Source organism: Natator depressus, chromosome 5 (genome assembly GCF_965152275.1).
Source record: "Natator depressus isolate rNatDep1 chromosome 5, rNatDep2.hap1, whole genome shotgun sequence".
In the NCBI taxonomy this organism is placed as follows: domain Eukaryota; kingdom Metazoa; phylum Chordata; order Testudines; family Cheloniidae; genus Natator; species Natator depressus.
In genome coordinates this window covers 103,389,368-103,411,317 of record NC_134238.1, presented here as the reverse complement: position 1 = coordinate 103,411,317, position 21,950 = coordinate 103,389,368, and the positions used below count along the sequence as shown (strand labels likewise).

The following is a 21,950-nucleotide window of genomic DNA, read 5'->3' as shown; positions in this document are numbered from 1 at the left end:
CTGTCAGTGCTGCATAGATATTCCTTATAGACCCAGTCAGTGTCATTCTGCAACCAACCTTGTGTGACTTCTGTACTCCACTTTAGCATTGCTTGTGTGTGCTAAAAGTGTGTGTGCAGCAGTCTGATTAGCTAATCAAGGTTGTGCGTGGCAGTCTGACACTTGGAAAGCATGACAGAGAATGTTAGACAAGATAGACTCACCTTGCATTATATGCTTTGATAGAAATTCATGAATGTGAAGGGAAATGAGTGGCTATGATTTAATGGGGGCATTCCACTAGTCAATGCATATGATAAATTTAATGCATGCTAGCCCAAGTAACTTGTTCACATTCTCAGCTGGAACACATTAGTGTGCAAAGTTGTACTCTCAGCTGATTTTCTCTTAATTTTGAGGAAACCACTTTTTTAACTACTATAATTACTGACCACATGAACTTAGGAGTCGTCTTAAGGTTGTAGCTGGGCAGGTTGAAGGAATCTACAGCTATTGTTGAGGCAAATATTTGTACTAAACACAAAATGTGTATTTAAAAAGTAAAACGGGTAATGAAATTTTATGTGTAACTTAAAACTATACAGTTAGATCTGTTCCAAAATAATATCCTTAAGAAGAGCTTTGTAGCCATCTAATTGCTTACAACAGAAAAAAGGGATGAACACTGTAACCTGAATTGACTACCTGCATGTATTGATTTAGGAAGTTGATTTTATTCCGGTAGGTGAATAGTGATAGCCTATGATAAGAGGGAAATCATAGCCAAGAAACTACACTTCTCCAACTTTTTTTAAAATGCCAATAGGGCTGAAGACGGATGATGGACCTAAGATATTCCTAAGAAATGAGGGAAGCTACTAGGGTGTATGGAAGGGCATATGAGGAGTACTGCTCTTTTTCCCTATACTATACTTCAAACAGTGTGCTAAACTTCCCTCTCGTTGCATTGAGAGTAGAGCTGGCCTTTGAGGCCTGCAAAGCCAGAGGCAAATCTCAGCTTTTATTTTTATTCAAGTAAGAGTTTAGCCCTTTTCCTTCCAAAGACAGCACTGATAATGTGAATCAGTTGCTAGGGTTAAACAAAGATTTTCAGGGCCTTCCTCTACAGCTGCACAAAGCTGGACTTTGGGAACTATGAAATCCAGTTTGAATTTGAGAGAGATTCCAGAACAATTTATGGTTACCCAGGCTATTGTTGGTGGTGTTGGGCTGTTTCAAGCTGCATCCCAGTGGATTAAGCACAGCACTGCGAACAAGGGAATCCTATATTTCAGTCCCAGCTCTGTCCCTGACTCTCCCTATGACCTTGTTCAAATCACTTAGGCCAAAATTTTCAGATGTAAGCACACCTGACTAGAAGTGGCCTGGTTTTCAAAGGAGCTGAGCACTTATCCTAATGAAGGCAATAGGGGTGGAGGGCACTCTCCAGTCACTTAGTGGGGTGCCTAATTTTGGGCACCTACGTGTGACAGCTTTGGCCTTATCTTTTCTGTCTCTGTTTCCCCAATTATAATTTGGGGATAATAATACTTGTAACCCCCCTTTCTTCCCTGGGTTACTCGGGAGCAGGCAACACTCACCTGTGTGTCTGGGTGCCTGATGTTGTTGACATTAAAGGAGATCCTGAGTATCCCAGGGGTGAGGCTGGATAAGTGGGAATCCTGTATCCATCTCTCTGCTGCAGTCCCTTTACTCCTAAAGGAAGTTAAAATTGGCAGTGCCTCCACCTGGCTGGCCCCTGTACACACTCAATGGCATGCCTTGGGAACCTCCAGGAATAAACCCTTTCAAATAGTAGTAATAATAATAATAACCTGTGGCATAGGTCTAACTCAAATACCAATTATAAATAATATACATCCAATGTACTTAAACTAGAGCAAACACTCATGTATCTTAACAACTTAAAGAAACAGGGTATAACAGAGTAAGATTAAATGTCACTACTAATTTAAATCCACAGGAACAGTTGAGTAAAATCAATTAAAAAACTGCTGTGCCCCTTCCATTGCACGTACTTTCCCAAACCAGAGTGGGGGTTACTCACGGCTCCTTCACTGCAGGCCCAGCTCAGTCAGCTCTAGGCACAGCAACAGTCTCTGCTCTGACTCCAGTGAAGCCACCAACCACCTATGAAGCTCCTTGCTCCATCAAAGTCCCTGCAGGCTCCCAGCAGCAGCTTCTGGCTTCCTAGCAGCAGCTCCTGGTATGGACAGAGCTCCACAGCAGCCATCTCACTCCTCTTCCCAAAATGGAGTCCATCGCCTGCTCTCCCTGCATGAGGAAGTCTCCCCCTCTTTCCTCAAGGCATCATGAGAGTTGCAGTCTCTAAAGCTAGATTGCAGCACACAGGCTTTTCTCCTGGAACACTCCCAATAAAGTTCAGAGGCCCCTCTAGTAAAGGGTGCCTACATAGTTTCTACATCAAAGGGGTATTGTGATGATTAATAAGTTAGCATTTGCGAAGTTGTGTCATTGCTAGGATACAGCCAAATGCACACAAAAGCCTCCAACAGATGTGGAGACTAGTACCTCTAAGACCCCAGCTTCTTTGCAGAATCATCCCTTAATTTTTTTTTCAAAGTTGATACCTTTGCTTACAAGTAAGTGGTGGTGACCCAGAGAACAATCCCATTTATCGTATAGAATGAATGAGTTAAATTTGGCAGTTCCCCAAAAAGTCATCTGACTAAGCCTCCCTCATAATCTTCGGACTAGCACTGTTCTTAATTATGTGGTGATGGTGACCAGGAGTTTATCATGTTTGGTAGGGCAAAAAATGGTTTCACAGAACTATCCAGTACACAAGGTGATCTAGACTAATCGTGTCTGAAATGTTTGACATGCTGCTTGATCTGTCTTTTAGTTTAATGTAAAAATTACTTTGTTTAAACCTCAATTTCTTGCTTCCCTTTTGAATGAATTATTATTTCTGAGAGATTAGTCAATTCTACTAAGGCTGCACAGGAACCAGGGATTTATTATTACTCGTACTTCAGTATTTATATAACTCCTGTTTCAGCAAAGTAGGTACAGCTAGCAGAATAGAAAATGGGATCATCCATCCTTTTTTGAAGGATCAAATAAGATGATACATTTTTAAGAGAACACATGAAGACCATTTGGTCAGTGAAAGGACAATCCCTTCTTACATATTTATTTCTGAAAATCTTATTTGCAGCATTTTTAATAACTTCCAGTGTCTTATATAGCCTCCTCAGTCTTACCTAAATATGATCTCTTTTGTACTTCTTTCTTTGAAGACATGTACTATAATGCAAGCTTTGATCTTGTTGTATTCCATGAATCCTGGTTTTTATGTTGAGTCACTGGTAAAACAACAAAGAAATCATGTGAAATAAATAAATACAAAAGCTTGGAGATACATATCCAGAATTAAGGCCCAGATTTTGCAAGGCTTATACTCAAGTTGAGTAGTATCTTCCTCTCCCAGTAGTTCCCCTGAAATCAGTTTAATCAATGGGACTATTTGGGGAGTACAGTCCTGCTGACTGGGTGCAATTATGGTCCTATTGAAGTCAGTGTAAGTTTTGCTGATGAGTTCAATAGAAGCAGGCTTTCACTCAATGTAAGTAAAGCTGGCAGAATCTAGCATTTGCTAGAAGAAGGGTTGTTTCACCATCTTATTGATTTGCATAAGAGAGAAGATATTTAGTCAGCCCTCTCTCGTCGTTATAGACTCATGCACATGTTTTGTTTTACAAATCTAGGATAGAATTATTATGGGCTGGGATTGGTAAAGAGTATTCATAGGTCTGTGGTACTTAGAGAGAGAGCCAAGTACCTACACTTCCTCTTGGTATCAATTATCGTTGTTGATGCTCTTTGAAAATTAGGCCCTTGATATTTTTTTAAAGGGAATTTTAATACATTTAAGCATTTTGTATAGCAATAAAAAAGCGCAGCCATGTTACAACATATAACTCCTTTATCTCTAGGAGTGTTTTCATGTGCTACCAAAAGGGAGATCCAGATTGAAGGAGCTCCATTGAGATTGTTACTTCATAGGCTGGTTTAGACTGAGCTTTTTGTATAGGGCCATGGAGAAGGATGGTTATGGATTCTCTTACTAATTGCTTCAGAGGAGGCTGTTCAACTGTATTCCTAGCAATGAGTGAAATGAACAGACAGCCACTGTGGCAGAAAGAAAAATGGATAATCAGCCATAAAAAATGGCAGGCCGGGGTAGATGAAGATTGTCCATGGTCCTTCAGCCTTATCTTCTATTACTAGTCACTAATGGAGGACACGGAGATACCTTGAATATGAGATCTGTCATTATCGGGGCAAAGGAAGGCAACTACTCTCCCCTATCCTCTCTGCTACTGAAACAAAGAATAAGTGGTTTTTTGGCAAATATATTAAGAAAATATATAATATCTATTGTTATCACTCTGTTTCCTCAGTTCTGCACACTAATATGAAATGATAAAACTGCTTGACATATATTCTGGTTTGGTGGGAGGAAATGAGAAGGAGACAATCTGGGAACAAAAAATAAAACAGTGCTGCCACATCTCAATTATACTGAAAAATGTCATTTACCGAAAATTCTCTCTACGAAAAGAGGATGTTTTTCAGGGGAATGGTTGACTAGTGAATTGGGAGTGTATTTTGCTTTAAAGTCCTGACTGTGAAGAAAGCCAAATGGTTGGGTTACCTATGCCACTGTAATGAACTATATGTTGGGCAGATACAGAACTTGTTAATGATAATTTATAGTACGAAGTAAAGGGGGGGGTGTCTTTTAATATTAATATATATATGTGTGTGTGTGTGTGTGTGTATATATATATATATACACACACTTACCCATTATAGATATATAATGTATTCTTAATTCTCAGTTATATGTATAACTCCCCAATACATACCCTTCTTATTATATATTATTGGCCAGTTTTGTATTTTAGCTATATAATACTATAGTACGATAATAGTAGCAGGATCAACAAACACATTATGTTACCATCTCATTCCCATTATACATGAAAATTGGGAGAAGTGTGTGATGGTAAATGGGCTCTTGAAAAATCCAGTAATAAGTTTCAGCTTATTGGTTTCCATATGCTTAGAATGCTGGCAGGGCACAAGTGTCCCATGCCTGTTACATTTAAAATGAGATAATAAACTGCAGTCAACCATGTAGGCATTATGAAATAATATAATTATAGTTTCATATAAATATTTATGTGTTTAGATGAAAAAGCAGGTAATTAGTGCCATTTGTTTGTCAAATGCTGTACACTAGAATTTATTGTCTGTTTGTTTGCAAGAGCCTCTGTAGTGTACAAGAGCCTTTTTGCAGTTATATCTGAGAGATTGTAGCAACATTTCATATACAAAATTTGCTTTTATTTCAGCACAGTCTCTCTCTCCAGAGAAGTTGGCTTTAAACTCACATCCAACCCTTTTGACTTATCCACTTACTTGATTTAGACCTCATTGTTATCTATTACTTCCTTTACAGAGGTTATTATATAGTAATTGTGCCTTTGAAGAAGTCTCATGGAAAGTTTATCAAACCATGGGAAAGTCCGGATGAAATGGAGTTAGATGAGGTACAGTATTTCTGTTTTGACTGTTTCTGTTTCTGTTTTATTAATTAAAATATTTTAATGATTGCATCCCACTAATACACTGATTTCAGCGAGTTTAGTTGTCTGGATATTTTATCTTTGGATTGAGTTACCCTCTGGGGGTGGAAAAAAAGATCTGATTACTTAAATTAGAAGACATTAAAGACATTAAGTTTCAATAAAGCACACAAACTGTCTGATCTTTGTTGGCATTAATATTTTATTCTTTACCTTTTGTAAAGCATAAAGCAAAAGTGCATAAGGTGAAATGAGTTGTCAGCAAAAACTTAATCACCGTTGATCTGAACTCCAGTAAAGGTCCGGTTGATTAGTGGGCTGTTTGCTAAGGATGTAACAAATGCTAAATTGCAATTTGCACTGCTGTTTAACATTTGACTTACCTTGTGGTCTTTTTACCTGTTTCTCACATACTGTAATACTGCTGATTAGGAAATGTTTGCAGTATTCTCTATTCTCATGGTACTCTATATTCCGAAATTAGAAACCACATAGGAGAAAACAACCATGTGTCACCAATTAGCAATATAAGCGCTAAGAACAGAGTATAGTGACTTAATTTCAGAAAAACAACTAAATACTTTATTTATTTTGATCTAGTATTACTTCTAGCCAGCCTAGTGTAGATTCCTTCTATGTCTGCATTGAACGTAATTTAATCTGTCCTTATTTTCCGTGTCTGTAAACTGGGGATAGTGATCCTGACCACCTTTGTGAAGTGCTTTCGGATCTCTAGATGAAAAGCACTGTATGAGAACTATGTATCATTATCATTATTATTTTTATATCTCTCCAGGGTTTGAGGCCACACTCATTGGTGTTGTAACTGGTGCAGATAATATCCCCACATTTTCATGACAGAGAATCTCCAATTTGCTCCCTATGGACTTAATCAAAGCCCACTGAAGTCATTTGGAGTTTTTCCATTCAATTCAGCTGGCTTTGGGTCAAGCCCTGTATACTTTCCCCTTTTCCTTTCATCATGGTAAAGAGTATTCTGTTATGGAGTTGCCATTGGTTCTCCATAAAACAGCCACCAGGAAGTGCTCATTCAGCAAGTGGTCACCACACTTTTTCCCTACCCCCACTGCCCAAATATGTTTTCTGTGACCTGAACTCCAAGGGGCAAGGAAAACAAGAGGTAATTCCTCATTCTGGGCATCTGTTGTAGGTCAATTTAGGAAAGTGTTTTCAATAATCTTGTCCAATAATTGGGAGTTTTTAATTGCTTCAGTGACCAGAAAAGAAAATTATCTGCAACAGCAGGAAAATAGTAATCCTTCATCAGAAGAATGAAAAAGATTTAGTTGTTCTTATTAAGTTATTCAAAGGAAGACATGGTTGCTGCTGAGTAAGCAATTAAAGCCTGAAATATTCTTCATTATTTTGATCAGTTTTTAACCAGTTTACAGCACTGTCTTCTTTCTGTTTTGATCAGAATTGGATTCAAAACGTGGAGTACACTTGCTTGAACCATTAATGTCTTTCCTTTAAAAGAGCTGTTGTAAAGGCTATCGGTGCCTTGACGCAGTCCTAGATTACATCAAATGTAGTTAAACAATAAAATTTCCCTGGAAAGACCCATTCAGTAATGGAAAATTGATTTACTATTACCGCCCAATTTTAACCTCCAAAATCCACAGTCAGATTCAGCAACAACAATAGATAAGTGTGAGTTCAGGATGACATTGAACTTTGTTGCAATAAAATTCTACGGGTCTGTGCTACTGATTCCCATAACAAAGGGTCATTTTAATCATTCTGCAAGTTGTGGTGCATTAATCTGTATAATAGTTTGATAAAGAACATTTATTAATTCAGAAATATTTGGGTCAGGATGGGCTATTTCCTACTTTTTTACTGATATAATTGAGACCACATTGTAGAATTAATGGTGGAAGAAATAAGATATGCATTGACTGGAAAATGAAAATTATTTCTAGAACTAAAGCCCTTGATATATCTTTTGCAGTTGCCTTCAATATATGTAGTAACTCTTGAGAAGGGGGAATAAAATCAAAAGCTGGCAGTGGCTGCACTTCATGCTTTCTCATTCAATTTCTGATGCTTGAAGGGTTTAGTCCCCCTACCTGGGAAAATAAGAACTTTATATTGTTATTATGTAGTCTTTCCCTGACCAACTTAAGAAAGCAGTGACACAAATAAAGGCTAAAATGCACCTATGAGAAGAAAACTCACCAAACTTCTAAATCAAACTACTGACAAATGATTAGGTCTTTATGGAGGTGAGCTAGGGGAATTTCTGGGTTTTGTCTCTACTGCATCCTTAGATATCTAGGTTTGGGATATATTGCACAGGGAGTTACTCAATATGCTAGATACCCCCAAATGCTTTACAGAAATAGGTTAGCCAAACAGACCTCAGTAGCAGGTGGTTTTGGAGCAGTAAATCCATAATCTACCAGTCAAGAAGACTGTACCCACACTTACCTTAGTGTTCTGAATGTACAAGGTGCCATGCACTGTCAGCTCTGATTGAAGTCAGAGGTAGTGGAGGGTGAAAAGCAAGGGTGCAAGACAAGGCCACTAGTTCGACAGATATTATAAGTTTGAAAGCTACCAGGGAGAAAAAATATACTAGAAACTGGGGTTGAAATTCAGGCTCCATTGACGTTATTGAGTGTTTTGCCATTGACTTCAACTGGACCAGAATTTCACCCTGGGTTCTTGCAGTTGATTCAAGCAGAGTAAACTGTTATTTTGCTTGGTCAGAAACCACGACTTCATTGTTAGTTTATGGCCATTAGATTTTGAAAAATGCATATAGTCATAAAGACATTTAGTTGTTATGAGACTTGGTGACACAGAGTAAATATGTCATATTTGTAAAAGCAATACGAATGGCAGATGTTATGATTTGGATTTAAACATTATTTAGGAGAATTTTTGTTGTTTCAAGGAATAATGAAAAAAACCAGCAACACAGAAATAGATGTTAAGTCTTAAATGAATTCAAAGCTTTTCAACCTAGTCCTGTTCTAAAGTATCACTGGGGAGAAGTGTGATGTTAATGACATATGGCAACAACATCACCTATATCTGAAATATGAATGATAGCAAGGGTGCACTTGGGGTCTATTCAGTCATGTGGAATAGATTTTGTAAACCAGATTTCCATTCACACACAGAGCTATTTAGCTGGCCTTGATTGACAAACATCCACCGATGTGCAGTGGTTTATGAAAGGTCTAAAACCCAAATTATAATTATAATATGAACTGGAAAGATGGGGAACAAAAAAATTGGCTGGGATTTTCAAAGGGGGTGTGGTAGAAGGAGTAAGGTGAGCTAATGCCATTGAATTCCAGTGGAGATTGGTCCCCTATGACTCCTTTGAAAATCTCACTCTTCATCTTAAAGGGTGGTTGGAAGCATATACTCCTCTTTGTATAAATATACTGATGTTTGTGGACCATCAGTCAGTAAAAACACCCCACCCTCCCAAGTACCCAAAGGAGCTGGACCTGAGGTTAGGAAGCAGGCAAATGGACCTGCCTATGGAAAGGTGGGTGTATATATATTGAAGCCAGCTGCCAAATTGCCTTCAACTTCCCCTGCCTGCCAGGTATATAACTAAGCTTTCTTCTCAGTGGTCTTTTTCATCCACTGCTGGGAGTGACTTTATCCTGGTTTACCCCTCCCCAGCCCTCTCTCGCCCATGAAACTCCACTCTGAGATGAAGCTAGGAAGGGAGAGAGAAATAGCAGAGTGTTCCCAGCAGCTGATGAAAGCATCTCTGGGAGCAGAGCTGTGGAAAGGCATGTACATATTTTAGGGGGTGAATGCTTCTTCAGAATCTCACTAGCAGATGCCTTGGGGGCATATGTCATCATGAAAGAATACCTCCCTCAGCAGATCTGCTCTGAGCTGCTGCTGTTAGAAGCAACAGCAGCGGGGGCTAATGTTCAGGCAGCCTCTGCTCCCCCTCTCCTGTTGCTACTGACTCTACCTAGTACTGGCACATGTGAAGCAATCAGAAGGTGGGTTTTTTTTCTTTAAAAAGGGAGAGTGGCCCTCAAAAACAACTAAATAAAAGTATCATTAATGGGCGCCAAGATTGGTCTATTACCCACAGCAGCCCTCACTTTTACACAAGTGAGGGTCACCTGAAAATTATTCTGGATGCACATTAAATAAAAGATAATGTGAAAAAATCACCAGAGTTGTTTCTAAATGACATTTTAGAATACAATAATGTCATTTTACAGCAGTGTCATTTACAAGGATCCAACACCTTCAAATGCTTGGGAAGTTCATTTTCAGATCGAGGGGTCCGTTACACTAGTTTTTATGCTGGTGTAACTCCACTGAAATCAAAAAATCACACCAACATAAAGCATGTGCAACACGATGAGGAATCAGGCCTTGTATCTGAACTCCATACCTGGTCACTATGCTGATCTCTGTAATGGAGCAGAGCAAAGCCCAGTATCCAAACACCCCCAACCTTTAAGGAAGTTTGTATCGAAATTTTGCAGCTTGGGCCCATTTCTAATTTTAACCCGTTTGAGATTCAAAATTGTAATGAACTGGCATGTTCAGATAATCAGTGTTAACAAACTTTGTTTTAGTAGTGAGTTAAGTTTAAGAGAAAGGAGTGGTTGCTTGTTTGTGTGCTTTTGGATTGTTTGCTGCATAATTAGGAAATACTTGTTCCATTTTGGGGGATGGCAAAAAGAAATGCCATCTAATTTGCGGTACAATACTGAAAAAGTGGGTGCAACTAGATCTCCCCTAAGTGTATTTTTTAAATGAAAATATATACTAGAAATTACATTTTAATCTCTTTGCTACTGATCTGTAACTTTCCCCTGGAGACTTGCCTCCTGCACTTAACAAAGTAGTGAAAACTTACCCATTTTGTTTGTTTTGTCTGTGAGCAGAAAAACTCAAAATAACCGTGTGACCTTGGAGGAATATAAGGTTGGAGACTGAGTCTGTTGCTTTTACTTTAAAATAGGACAATGAATAAGTTTCATGGGTGAAAAACGAGGGAACACTCTTAGCAGTCATTACTTGTCAAGCAGGAAAACTTCAGGCTATTTCTAAACAAGTCAAATTAGTATCTGCTTAATGTCAGTATATCCAATGTGATAAAAGATATTGAATAAGCATTTGGCCATTTAAATAAGTAATTAATCAGTGGTTTTACCAGCTAGGCTTTATTTCATTTATTAGTTAACATACAAACATGAGCTAGTATTTAACCTTACTGCCAAATACCCTGATGTATATTTTGGCTTTGTTTGTCAGAGCAAATATTTAATGGGGTAAAGGAAGTTTACATTTTGAAAGGCAGGCTATACAGTTTATGTCTCCATTGAGTATGTAAGTTCTGGTGCTTAACTGTTGTGGTGGAAAGTGGTCTGGTTGTTAGGACTCTGGGGTTCAGTTCCTGGCTCTTCCACTGAAGTGCTGTGTGACCTTGAACAAGTTGTTTAGAGGTTGATTTTAGTGATGATGAGCATCTGAAACTTCTGTTGACTTCAGTTGGAATTGTGGGTGATAAGTGCATCAAGAAACCATGCCCTTAAACTTTCTCTGCCTGCAGTTAGTCATCTGTAAAATGAATTTAATTATACCTCCCTCACTGGGGGTGTGAAATTTATTATTTGTAAAGTTCTTGGAGAGCTTCAGATGAAAGCTGTTATAGAAATCCAATGGACTATTTTGTGAAAATGGATGTTGTTATTTGTATTCTAATCTCTTCATATTACAGAATGGTGCTAGAAAGATAGTGTTTGCATTTTAGAAAGTCCCCCTGAAAAATGAAACCTAGGTAATGAAGCCTGAGTTTCATAGGCTGGGATTTTTTTTTTCAATTTTATATTATTTTCAATATTCCTTCCTCAAAGGGAAGTTCATATGCTTTATAGAATCATAGAATCATAGAATATCAGGATTGGAAGGGACCTCAAAGAAGTTATCTAGTCCAATCCCCTGCTCAAAGCAGGACCAATCCCCAACTAAATCATCCCAGCCAGGGCTTTGTCAAGCCTGACCTTAAAAACTTCTAAGGAAGGAGATTCCACCACCTCCCTAGGTAACGCATTCCAGTGTTTCACCACCCTTCTAGTGAAAAAGTTTTTCCTAATATCCAACCTAAACCCCCCCCCACTGCAACTTGAGACTATTACTCCTTGTTCTGTCATCTGCTACCACTGAGAACAGTCTAGATCCATCCTCTTTGGAACCCCCTTTCAGGTAGTTGAAAGCAGCTATCAAATCCCCCCTCATTCGTCTCTTCTGCAGACTAAACAATTCCAGTTCCCTCAGCCTCTCCTCATAAGTCATGTGTTCCAGACCCCTAATCATTTTTGTTGCCCTCCGCTGGACTCTTTCCAATTTTTCCACATCCTTCTTATAGAGTGGGGCCCAAAACTGGACACAGCACTCCAGATGAGGCTCACCAATGTCGAATAGAGGGGAACGATCATGTCCCTCGATCTTCTGGCAATGCCCCTACTTATCCCAAAATGCCATTGGCCTTCTTGGCAACAAGAGCACACTGTTGACTCATATCCAGCTTGTCGTCCACTGTAACCACTAGGTCCTTTTCTGCAGAACTGCTGCCTAGGTATTTGATCCCTAGTCTGTAGCCGTGCATGGGATTCTTCTGTCCTAAGAGCAGGACTCTGCACTTGTCCTTGTTGAACCTCATCAGATTTTTTTTTGGCCCAATCCTCTAATTTGTCTAGGTCCCTCTGTATCCTATCCCTACCCTCCAGCATATCTACCTCTCCTCCCAGTTTAGTGTCATCTGCAGACTTACTGAAGGTGCAATCTACACCATCCTCCAGATCATTAATGAAGATATTGAACAAAACCGGCCCGAGGACCGACCCTTGGGGCACTCCACTTGATACCGGCTGCCAACTAGACATGGAGCCATTGATCACTACCTGTAGAGCCCGACAATCTAGCCAGCTTTCTATCCACCTTCTAGTCCATTCATCTAGCCTATACTTCTTGAACGTGCTGGCAAGAATACTGTGGGAGACCGTGTCAAAAGCTTTGCTAAAGTCAAGGAGCAACACGTCCACTCCTTTCCCCTCATCCACAGAGCCAGTTATCTCGTCATAGAAGGCAATTAGATTAGTCATACATGACTTGCCCATGGTGAATCCATGCTGACTGTTCCTGATCACTTTCCTCTCCTCTAAGTGCTTCAGAATTGATTCCTTGAGGACCTGCTCCATGATTTTTCCAGGGACTGAGGTGAGGCTGACTGGCCTGTAATTCCCAGGATCCTCCTTCTTCCCTTTTTTAAAGATGGGCACTACATTAGTCTTTTTCCAGTCATCCGGGACCTCCCCCGATTGCCATGAGTTTTCAAAGATAATGGCCAATGGCTCTGCAATCACATCTGCCAACAGCTTTATTGGGATTCGCTGTATTAAGTTGGAGGTCACAGTATGGCTACTGCATACATATAAAAACAAATTGTCTTTGTTTTTCAGAGAAAGGGTGTAATGCATTGTAGAACTTAATTCTGTAGGGTTTTATTAGCGTGGACAATGATATCAAGCACTGAAAATTGATCTAGTTGACCCATGTTTATAATCTGAGCAGTGCAACTGCAATTTAGTATCTTAACAGGAAAGGCCAAAAATTTAAGGATTGCAAGAGCTGAGATTTAGTAATGCTGACATGCACCATGAAATGACGATAAATGGTATTTTGATAGTTCCTGGCCCTAAATTAAGTTTTCCCATTAAACTGTCAATAAGTTACATTAATGTTGTTTACAGTTATCTTTCTGTTGTCTTTCTCTCTCTCGTTCTTTCTTCCCCACAGCTACTTAAGGAGATAGTTAGGAAACGCAGAAGCATTCGTTTTGGGAGAGAAGTTGAATTAAAACCATACATTGCAGCTCACTTCGAAGTTCTTCCTACTGAGTTTACCCTGGGAGATAAAAAGCAGTATGGTGGCTTTGAGAATAAGCAACTCCAAAGCGGTCAAGAATATGTCTTCTTTGTTTTGGCTGTAATGGAGCACTCTGAATCTGTAAGTTAGCTGAATGTTTTTGCTGTTGTTGTTTTTATTCCTAAGTTTACCTTCACTCATTTCTTATAGTATTTGTTCATACGATCATTCCTCTGTCCACTCACACAAGGTCAGCTATCTACAGGGTATGTCAGTGCTTTTCAAAAGTCAGCGTCTTTCCTTGCTTATTTCTAGTGATCTCTCAAGCTAGAAGGTAATAGTTCTGCATGCATTTTAATGTGTTGGTGATCTTTACTGAAGGGTAAAGATCACCTTTTATTAGCACTATTTTGATCCTTTGCAAATTACAGGCCTTGCTTCATGAGACCCGTGATGCAACTACTGAGGCATGAGCTTCACAGCAATATCTTTCACAATTTAAAAAAAGTTCCTTTCTTGCCTGGGGACTGCCATTGAGACAATGGTGTTTGTTTCCAAAAAATCTTTGGAAAGATCTGTCTAATCAGAGACATGCACAGCTAGCTTCTCCAATTATAGTAATTTGCTACCAACTTTATCAGTGAAATGTACAAAAGTTAGAAAATAATGCAATAATAAGGATAATTCCTGAGGGAATTTAAATAATGAGTTGTCTCTTCCCATTACGTAATTCATCTTATTCTTATGTCCCTTTATGCTTGAGTTCTTTTAGCTGCAAGTAAAACAGTAAAAAAATAATTAAACAAAGATAGAAATAGGATTGTAGAAAGATGCTGCTTCATTCATTAACATTTGAACATGCAATATATTGCATGGTGTCTTTCTAATTGATTCCTAAAACTGACATATACATTTGCTGGGCTCAGCCAGTTTAACCTACTGTAGCAGTAATCGGAAGTCTAGTCAAAGACCTCAGTGTCTGGCAATGCCTTAAATGTGTGGAGAGTTTATTTACTTGAAAACAAGGAGGAAGTTCTCGTTAGTCTACTTATCACTTGTGGCTTCATTTGAAAATGGAACAACTGCTTTAAGGACATTCTAATATAGAACAAAAGTTTCCCTTTTCCTCTTTCTGTCTTACAGTGATTGCAAAGACTGTGTCAGTGGAATGGAAAATCTGTTAATTAATAAAAACCTACACACCACTGAAAAGTTAACCAAAAAAGTGATTAAATGATGATTTACAGCTGGTGATAGAAGAGCCAGTGTCCTTCTGAATTAAGCATAGGCTTCATGTCATTAAATCTCAAAGCTGAAAAATAGGAAAGCTTTTAGGTAGAAAGTTAGATATCTGAAAAGCTATACTCACAAATTACCCATACTAAGATTCAATCTTTTCTTTGAAAAGTTTTGCTCCTTCAGTAATTTTATATATTAACTAAGGCTGTAATGTCTAACATTGTTGATTTTGGGACTGTGACTGCCTTAAAGATAAATGAACACAAAAAGGTTTGTTTTGGATGTTTACAACTTAAATACCTAATATAACAGAATTTATCTGTGGTCTTCATAGGTGCACAGGCCTTAGAAGGAGGGCTCACTGGCAAATTAAGTTTGTTTTGTCATGGTATCCAGAATCTGCAATAGGATTTTGTAGTTGCTGATCTGGCCGTGGGGAAGAAAGAGAGTTCAGATAAATGAGCATCTACGTCCCATGCTCCATTGCTCTCTGTTCTCAACACATCTGTTCCCTTCTTAGGGTTCCAGAGCCTGCTAGAGTTTGAATCTTGTACTCTAGTCGAGTATTTCTTCTGCACAGGCAGAATGCTTTCTACACAGCATTTCTCCTGCACAGAACTCTAAGCATTTACAAGTGATCAGCAAATAGATTTGTCTTAAAAATCTAACAGTATTAACAATGCCTATACATAAAAGTAAACATCAAGGATTTCATATCTCTTCTTTGGTTCAGCCTATTTGCATAGGGTAGTTTGTTATCACATTTTGGCTTCAGCATTTGGTTCTATCTGCTCAGGAAAGAGAGGCTGAAGGCAAAGTAATATTGCAATAGCAGAATCTCCTGCATCTTCAATTAACATTAAAGCAGAAAAATACTTAGGTCAAGATTCCTTTAAGCAGGATGATGGAACGCAGATGATTAAACAACTCTTCATACCTTAGAAGAAAACTTGTTATATAAAACAACAGCAAATGGTAAATGATTTGTGCTTGCTTGTCCCACAGACAACCATTGTTAGTTTCATATTGTCAATTTCTAAATGTTTTTATTCATATTAACCCATTTATTCACTTATATGACAAGACAATTGAACATATCATCATTGGTCAGTACTGCGTAATCATTTTTTTATTGCAACTAGAAAACTGTTTAAAGCAATTTTCAGATGTAACCACGTCTGTATTCAAATTTTTCTGACCTGTGAAATTAATAATTATCTAATCCGAAGTGAAAACTTCTTTCTTCATGGTGTCATTGCTAAGGCCTGCATCACATATAAAGTTGCCATCAAGTTTCCTCCTTCTTGCTTCATTAGTGCTGACACCCTGATGTGACTCTAACCACAGTTTGGTTAAGCAAAGCTCCCAAATGAACAGAGTATTTCATAAAGTGGCCTGTCAGGAACTGAAATGACACAATTAGCACGGCTGGAAAAAGCACAGCCTTCAGCCACTCCATCTTAGTCTGGCAGAAACTGAGCTCCTCATCCTCTGCCTAGCATTCATCATTCCTCCCCTCTTCTCTGTTACCCTTGACAACTCCACATCCTTGCTCTGCTACAGGCTCTGAATTCATCTGTGACTCCTCTCTATCTCTTTTGCCCGTAATAGACCTCTGTCTCTACAACATCTTCATAATCTGTCCATTTCTCTCCATTTTCTTTGCTTAAACCCTTATCCAGCTTTCATCATATCTCAGCTACATTGCTTCCAAAGTCATCTAGCTTTTCTTCTGCTCTGTCCATGTCCAGCCTCTCTTCATAGTCTCTCCCCTTACCTTCAAGTCCCTAACCCACTTAGCTCCTATCTAGCTCTCTGTTGTTGCCTCTCTACACTCTCCACTTTGACCCATTGTTTCTGACCAAGCTGCATACTACTGTCGCCTGAGGGCCCACAAATCCCTATATTTAACACGGCCTTCCTGATTGTCCACAATAATTCTGTCCTCTACTCTTTCAGTTCTTTCACACCTCTTCCAGGAAGCGTTTAAATTCTTGTTCCCTCTTCCCTTCCCAGAAGTGCAAACAAAACAAAGAAGTGAACAAAGAAATTATACACTACTTTGCTAGTCATTCGCTTTCTTTTGTTACATCATCTCCCCAATTCTTCATCATTACATTGCCCACTGAGATTGTGAAAGCTTCTGGGCAGAGACCTTGTCTCCTCATTTCTCTGTATACACCTATCACACTTTTGGTACAATATAAATAAAATAGTAATAATAATAAATTATTTACATTTTAATCTATATAGTTTAGGATTTGAAGAATTATAACAGGTATTATAATGCCATTATATTCCATATACATTTATTTAGTTCTAGCACAGTTATATCTCATGCCCATTACTTTATCGTTGAATAGAATCATCATTTTCTTACAGACCATGTATGCAACCAGCCCATATTCTGATCCTGTTGTGTCAATGGATCTCGATCCCCAGCCAATTACAGATGAAGAAGAAGGCTTGATTTGGGTAGTAGGACCAGTTCTCGCAGTGGTGTTTATCATCTGTATTGTTATAGCTATACTTCTTTATAAAAGGTAAGTTTTCCAAATAGTTCTTTTTAAACTAAGGTGACTTCTAGATATTTAGATCATTTTAAGACAACGTGGCATCAGATAAAATGTTGTTGTGCCATACTCTACATATTAGATGTCATCCTATGGATTCTTGCTTTATTTTTTTAAGAAATTTTATTTAGTTTCTATAGAACTGAAAAGATACTTTGAGTTTTCCCTATAGTTATAGTGATTTGGTGTCACTCTTTTGCTGATGACACTGTATTACCATTTGTGGTATTAAAAATGTTTTTGTATTTTACATATATATGTACATTAGTGTATGTGTACACATGTATCCATAGAATCATTTCACTTTCTTTACTTATCTATTTAATATTGCAATGGTAATACATTATGGGTTATATTCAATCCTGGTGTGAACAGATACAATTCTCATCTCCCTAAAAGTAACTGGAGTTGTGCCTCCTGAAATCAGGCCTCAGTTTGGCCATGTATGTATATGTTTTCCTGTACACCAGGATTAACAAAATACGAGTAATCATTTACTACTAACACTGGAATCTGATCATAAACTTGAGGAGTCATTTGCTGATTCTTTTTTCATCCTGTATGTTATGTCATGCTGCACAAGACACAGATCTAGGTTTTGCCATTATATGAGGGTCAATTCTCCACTGCCTTATACCTTGTTCAGTCATTTATACCTGTGCAAAGTACAGGCAAAGTCTGTGTACAGTACTATCATTTAAGCTTCCTAGCTTTTTACACCTACTTTGCACAAATGTCAATGTGGAACAATGTGGAAGGCGGAGGAGAGGAAGACCCAAGGTGGTCAGAAGCCCAGATTCAAAGTTTTACTGTTTGATATTTTTCTTTACCCAAAACAGTTTTGAAAGTATATCGGTAATGTACAATTGTTCGTGACTGAGCCATCATTAAGCCTCAAATATTTCTGCCTAAAACTACCCATGAAAATCTGAGGAAGCAGTAAACATATGAGGATGTATTTTTTTAAATACTCTACATTTAATGAAATTATTTTCTGCAAAGCAATAGGATTGTAATTGTACCTATTTCTGATGAAAAAAATCTTGACAATGAATAAAAAAATCTTCATAAGCCTCAAACGACCTGGATTTTCCCCCCAAATGTCTGCAGTCTGAAACAGCTGAAGATGAATGCAGAGGCCTTCAGGTTTCTGAAAGAGAAATACTCTGTTCAGCGTAAAGAACAGTCCTGAGGCAACCTCTGTTTTGGAATCCAAACAGACATATATTTATAAAGATGACTGTTCGGATCATAATCATATAGCAGCACAGAAGTCATTCTGTTTCTTGCAGATGTTATGCCTCTTGAAAGTTTCTGTTAGTACCTACCTTGTGAGCCCCTCCTTGTGACTATCAGTCATTACAAAAACTGGTAATTGGAAACAGGCTGGAAGTGAAATACTCAATTCATGTCACTACTTCGGTTATCTCAAATACAATATCTCCAAAGCTATTTGAACAAAACAAACCCCACCAAAATGTAAGGAGGTCCATACCTACCCTGGGAATATTGATTACACCCATAATTACGTTCTTCACAGTGTGTTTCCAAAAAGCTGTAGAGGTACACCACATGAGCACGTAAAAATTTCTTGGTCAAGAGTGCAAAGGGAGTCCCATATGCAAAATATAGAAGGCATGTTTTGCATTTTTTATTTACTAGTAGCACTAGTTTGGGTGTTTGGGATGTTTGGGTGGATACCCATCTATGTTTTTTAAAGTTCAAGGGATTGTCTACATATAATTATGTACCAGTTTAACAAAATTAATATGAGAAATTGCCACATTTAAATTGGTGCAACTCCCTATTGTGGATGCAGCTGTATCAACATATAAGTGTTTATCTCAGCTTGTTTCTGTGAATATGCACGCTAAACTGATGCAAGCCAGGTTTAAACTGATGTAAGAGTGCCCCCGGACAGAATTGCACCAGTTTAGCAAAATCAGTATAAAATCATACCTTTAGTCATATTGGTTCAATTGGGTCCCGATTAGGGGGAAAAAAGTGTGACCAAAGGGGGCTTAATGGACACAAAATGCTCACATCCCTTGCTTCACTGAAGGGGACTGGATCCATTTTCTTTTTTTTTTTTTTTTTTGGCATGAGTAGCTGCCCAGCTCACCAGAGACAAAGTTAGGTAGGTTATCCCAAACAAATGCCAGTCAAACTCCTTTATGTCACACCAACATATATTCTCAGCATTTTCCACAGTTTCCCCCAAAAAACATTTTAGCAATGTGTTAAGAGTTTTAAAGCATTTTTATTGGAGTTTTGTTCCATATCCCTTTGCTTCTGAAAACAGGCTGTCTGGCTTTGTAGCCCTGGGCCAAATTCAGAGGTGAATAAGGATTGTGTAAGTTACACTTAAAACCATTTACGGACAGATAAAGTAATGTAAACTGTGTTTGAGCTAGATCAAGAGGTAAATTAAATTAGGATATGGCATTTGTGTGGCTATATTGGATATATTAAAAAAAAAAGGAATACATGCATGGGTATGCTTCTACAAAGTGCTTTGAACCGATTGAAAACATGGAATAATTTATAAGTACTTTGATAAACAAAAAAGAGCCCAGAGACTTTGGTGTCTGCAAGGAAGAACACATAAGATATCATTTAGTAGTTGGGATGTTAAGGAACTTTCAGAAAAAAACACAGTTAATGTCTGAGCTAACCCTGGAACAGGAGTAGAACTGTCTCAGAAGTCTGAAATCGTGAAAATTCATATTACCCAGTAAAAAAGTAGCAAACCAAAAATTGTTATGGCAAAAAGGGAAGCAGTATTGGGGGAAAAATGTGGGGGTATAGACACCATGTCTGTTGCAGGAAAGGAGCCAAGGAGATATCTTAAACAGGGGTGAGTCTTGCCTCTTTTCCAGGATTTTTGATCAGAGACAGCTTTATGAACAGACTTGGACTGCTAATTTCAAGATTACTGTTATTAAATTTTAATATGATGTAGGGACAGTGGTGAGTGGTTTATAAAAAGACTTATTAAAGAGATGAGCCCTAGCCCTCTGTTGGAGGAGGCCTAGGTAGTGTAGATAAGTGGCCTGAGTCAATACAAAGCTTTTACTACCTACAAAGGCAAGGAGTATGTGTCTGATACCTTTGTTATTTGTGAGGCTGTTGCAAATAGCTTTCCAGATTGAACCAAAGCCACTGAGATGGGCCTCATACAACATAAAGAGGAATGGGACAGTGTTTGTCTTAAGTGGCGGGCTGAAAGGATGTGAGGCTGAGAGATGCCAAATCTGAGAGATTTTAGGCTTTCTTCTGCAGCTGTCAGAGTACAGGCCAAATGTCATCCAAGCTTAAATCAAGAGGATTAGTACTTCTAAAAATGAATGGGAAAACTATTGGACAGCACCCTCTGTCACCGAACGTAGTTGCACTCTGAGATCCTACATGATTATGTCTGCACTACGAAATTAGGTCGAATTTATAGAAGTCAATTTTTTAGGAAGCAATTTTATACAGTTGATTGTGTGTCCCCCCATTAAGCACATTAAGTCGGCGGAGTGCATCCACAGTACCGTGGCTAGCATCGACTTTCGGACAGTTGCACTGTGGGTAGCTATCCCACAGTTCCCGCAGTCTCTGCCGCCCATTGGAATTCTGGGTTAAGCTCCCAATGCCTGATGGGTACATATCATCAGTCACCCCTCCCTCCGTGAAAGCAATGGCAGACAATCGTTTCACGCCTTTTTTTCCATCCAGATGCCATACTGCTTTCAGCAGACAGTGCAGTAGGACTGCTAACCATCATCATCGAACTACCACTTCCGCTGCAACTCTGCTCTCCTATTCTTGTCTCGATAGCGAATTTCTCCATGTTGGCTGTCATGGGCTCCTGCTTCCGCTGCAACTCTGCTCTCATGAATCCACCTCACAGGTCCTCTCTTCATTCTCTGTAAATATCTATTCTTGTGGCATCTGTTGTCAGCCACTGCTTCCGCTGCGACTCTGATCTCCTGCAGACGCCATACCACGGCAAGCATGGAGTGCGCTCAGATCACCACGGCAGTTGTGAGCATTGTAAACACCTCGCGCATTATCCTGCTGTACGTTCAGAACCAGAACCTGCAAAAGCAGGCAAGGAGGCAACGGCAGCAAAGTGACGAGAGTGATGAGGACATGGACACAGACTTCTCTCAAAGTATGGGCCCCAGCAATTTTGCCATCCTGATGGCAATGCTGTGGAACGCTGATTCTGGGCCCAGGAAACAAGCACAGACTGGTGGGACCGCACAGTGTTGCAGGTCTGGGACGATTCCCAATGGCTGCGAAACTTTCACATGTGTAAGGGCGCTTTCATGGAACTTTGTGATTTGCTTTCTCCTGCCCTGAAATGCCAGAATACCAAGATGAGAGCAGCCCTCAGAGTTCACAAGCGAGTGGCGATAGCCCTGTGGAAGCTTGCAACGCCAGACAGCTACCGGTCAATCGGTAATCAATTTGGAGTGGGCAAATCTACTGTGGGGGCTCCTGTGATCCAATTAGCCAATGCAATCACTGAGCTGCTGCTATCAAGGGTAGTGACTCTGGGAAATGTGCAGTGGATGGTTTTGCTGCAGTGGGTTCCCTAACTGTGGTGGGGCGATAGATGGAATGCAAATCCCTATCTTGGGAC

General features: G+C 39.1%; 1 protein-coding gene across 46 annotated transcripts in view; it reads left to right on the top strand.

Moving 5' to 3' along the window:
- Positions 1 to 21,950, top strand: part of PTPRD (protein tyrosine phosphatase receptor type D) — a 1,647,138-nt gene that overhangs the window by 1,511,937 nt on the left and 113,251 nt on the right. For all 46 annotated transcript variants that reach the window (XM_074953350.1, XM_074953349.1, XM_074953347.1 and 43 more), the window contains 3 exons: positions 5,492 to 5,582; positions 13,437 to 13,646; positions 17,127 to 17,287. In XM_074953350.1, the coding sequence (XP_074809451.1) occupies positions 5,492 to 5,582; positions 13,437 to 13,646; positions 17,127 to 17,287 (462 nt within the window). The remainder of the gene's footprint in view (positions 1 to 5,491; positions 5,583 to 13,436; positions 13,647 to 17,126; positions 17,288 to 21,950) is intronic.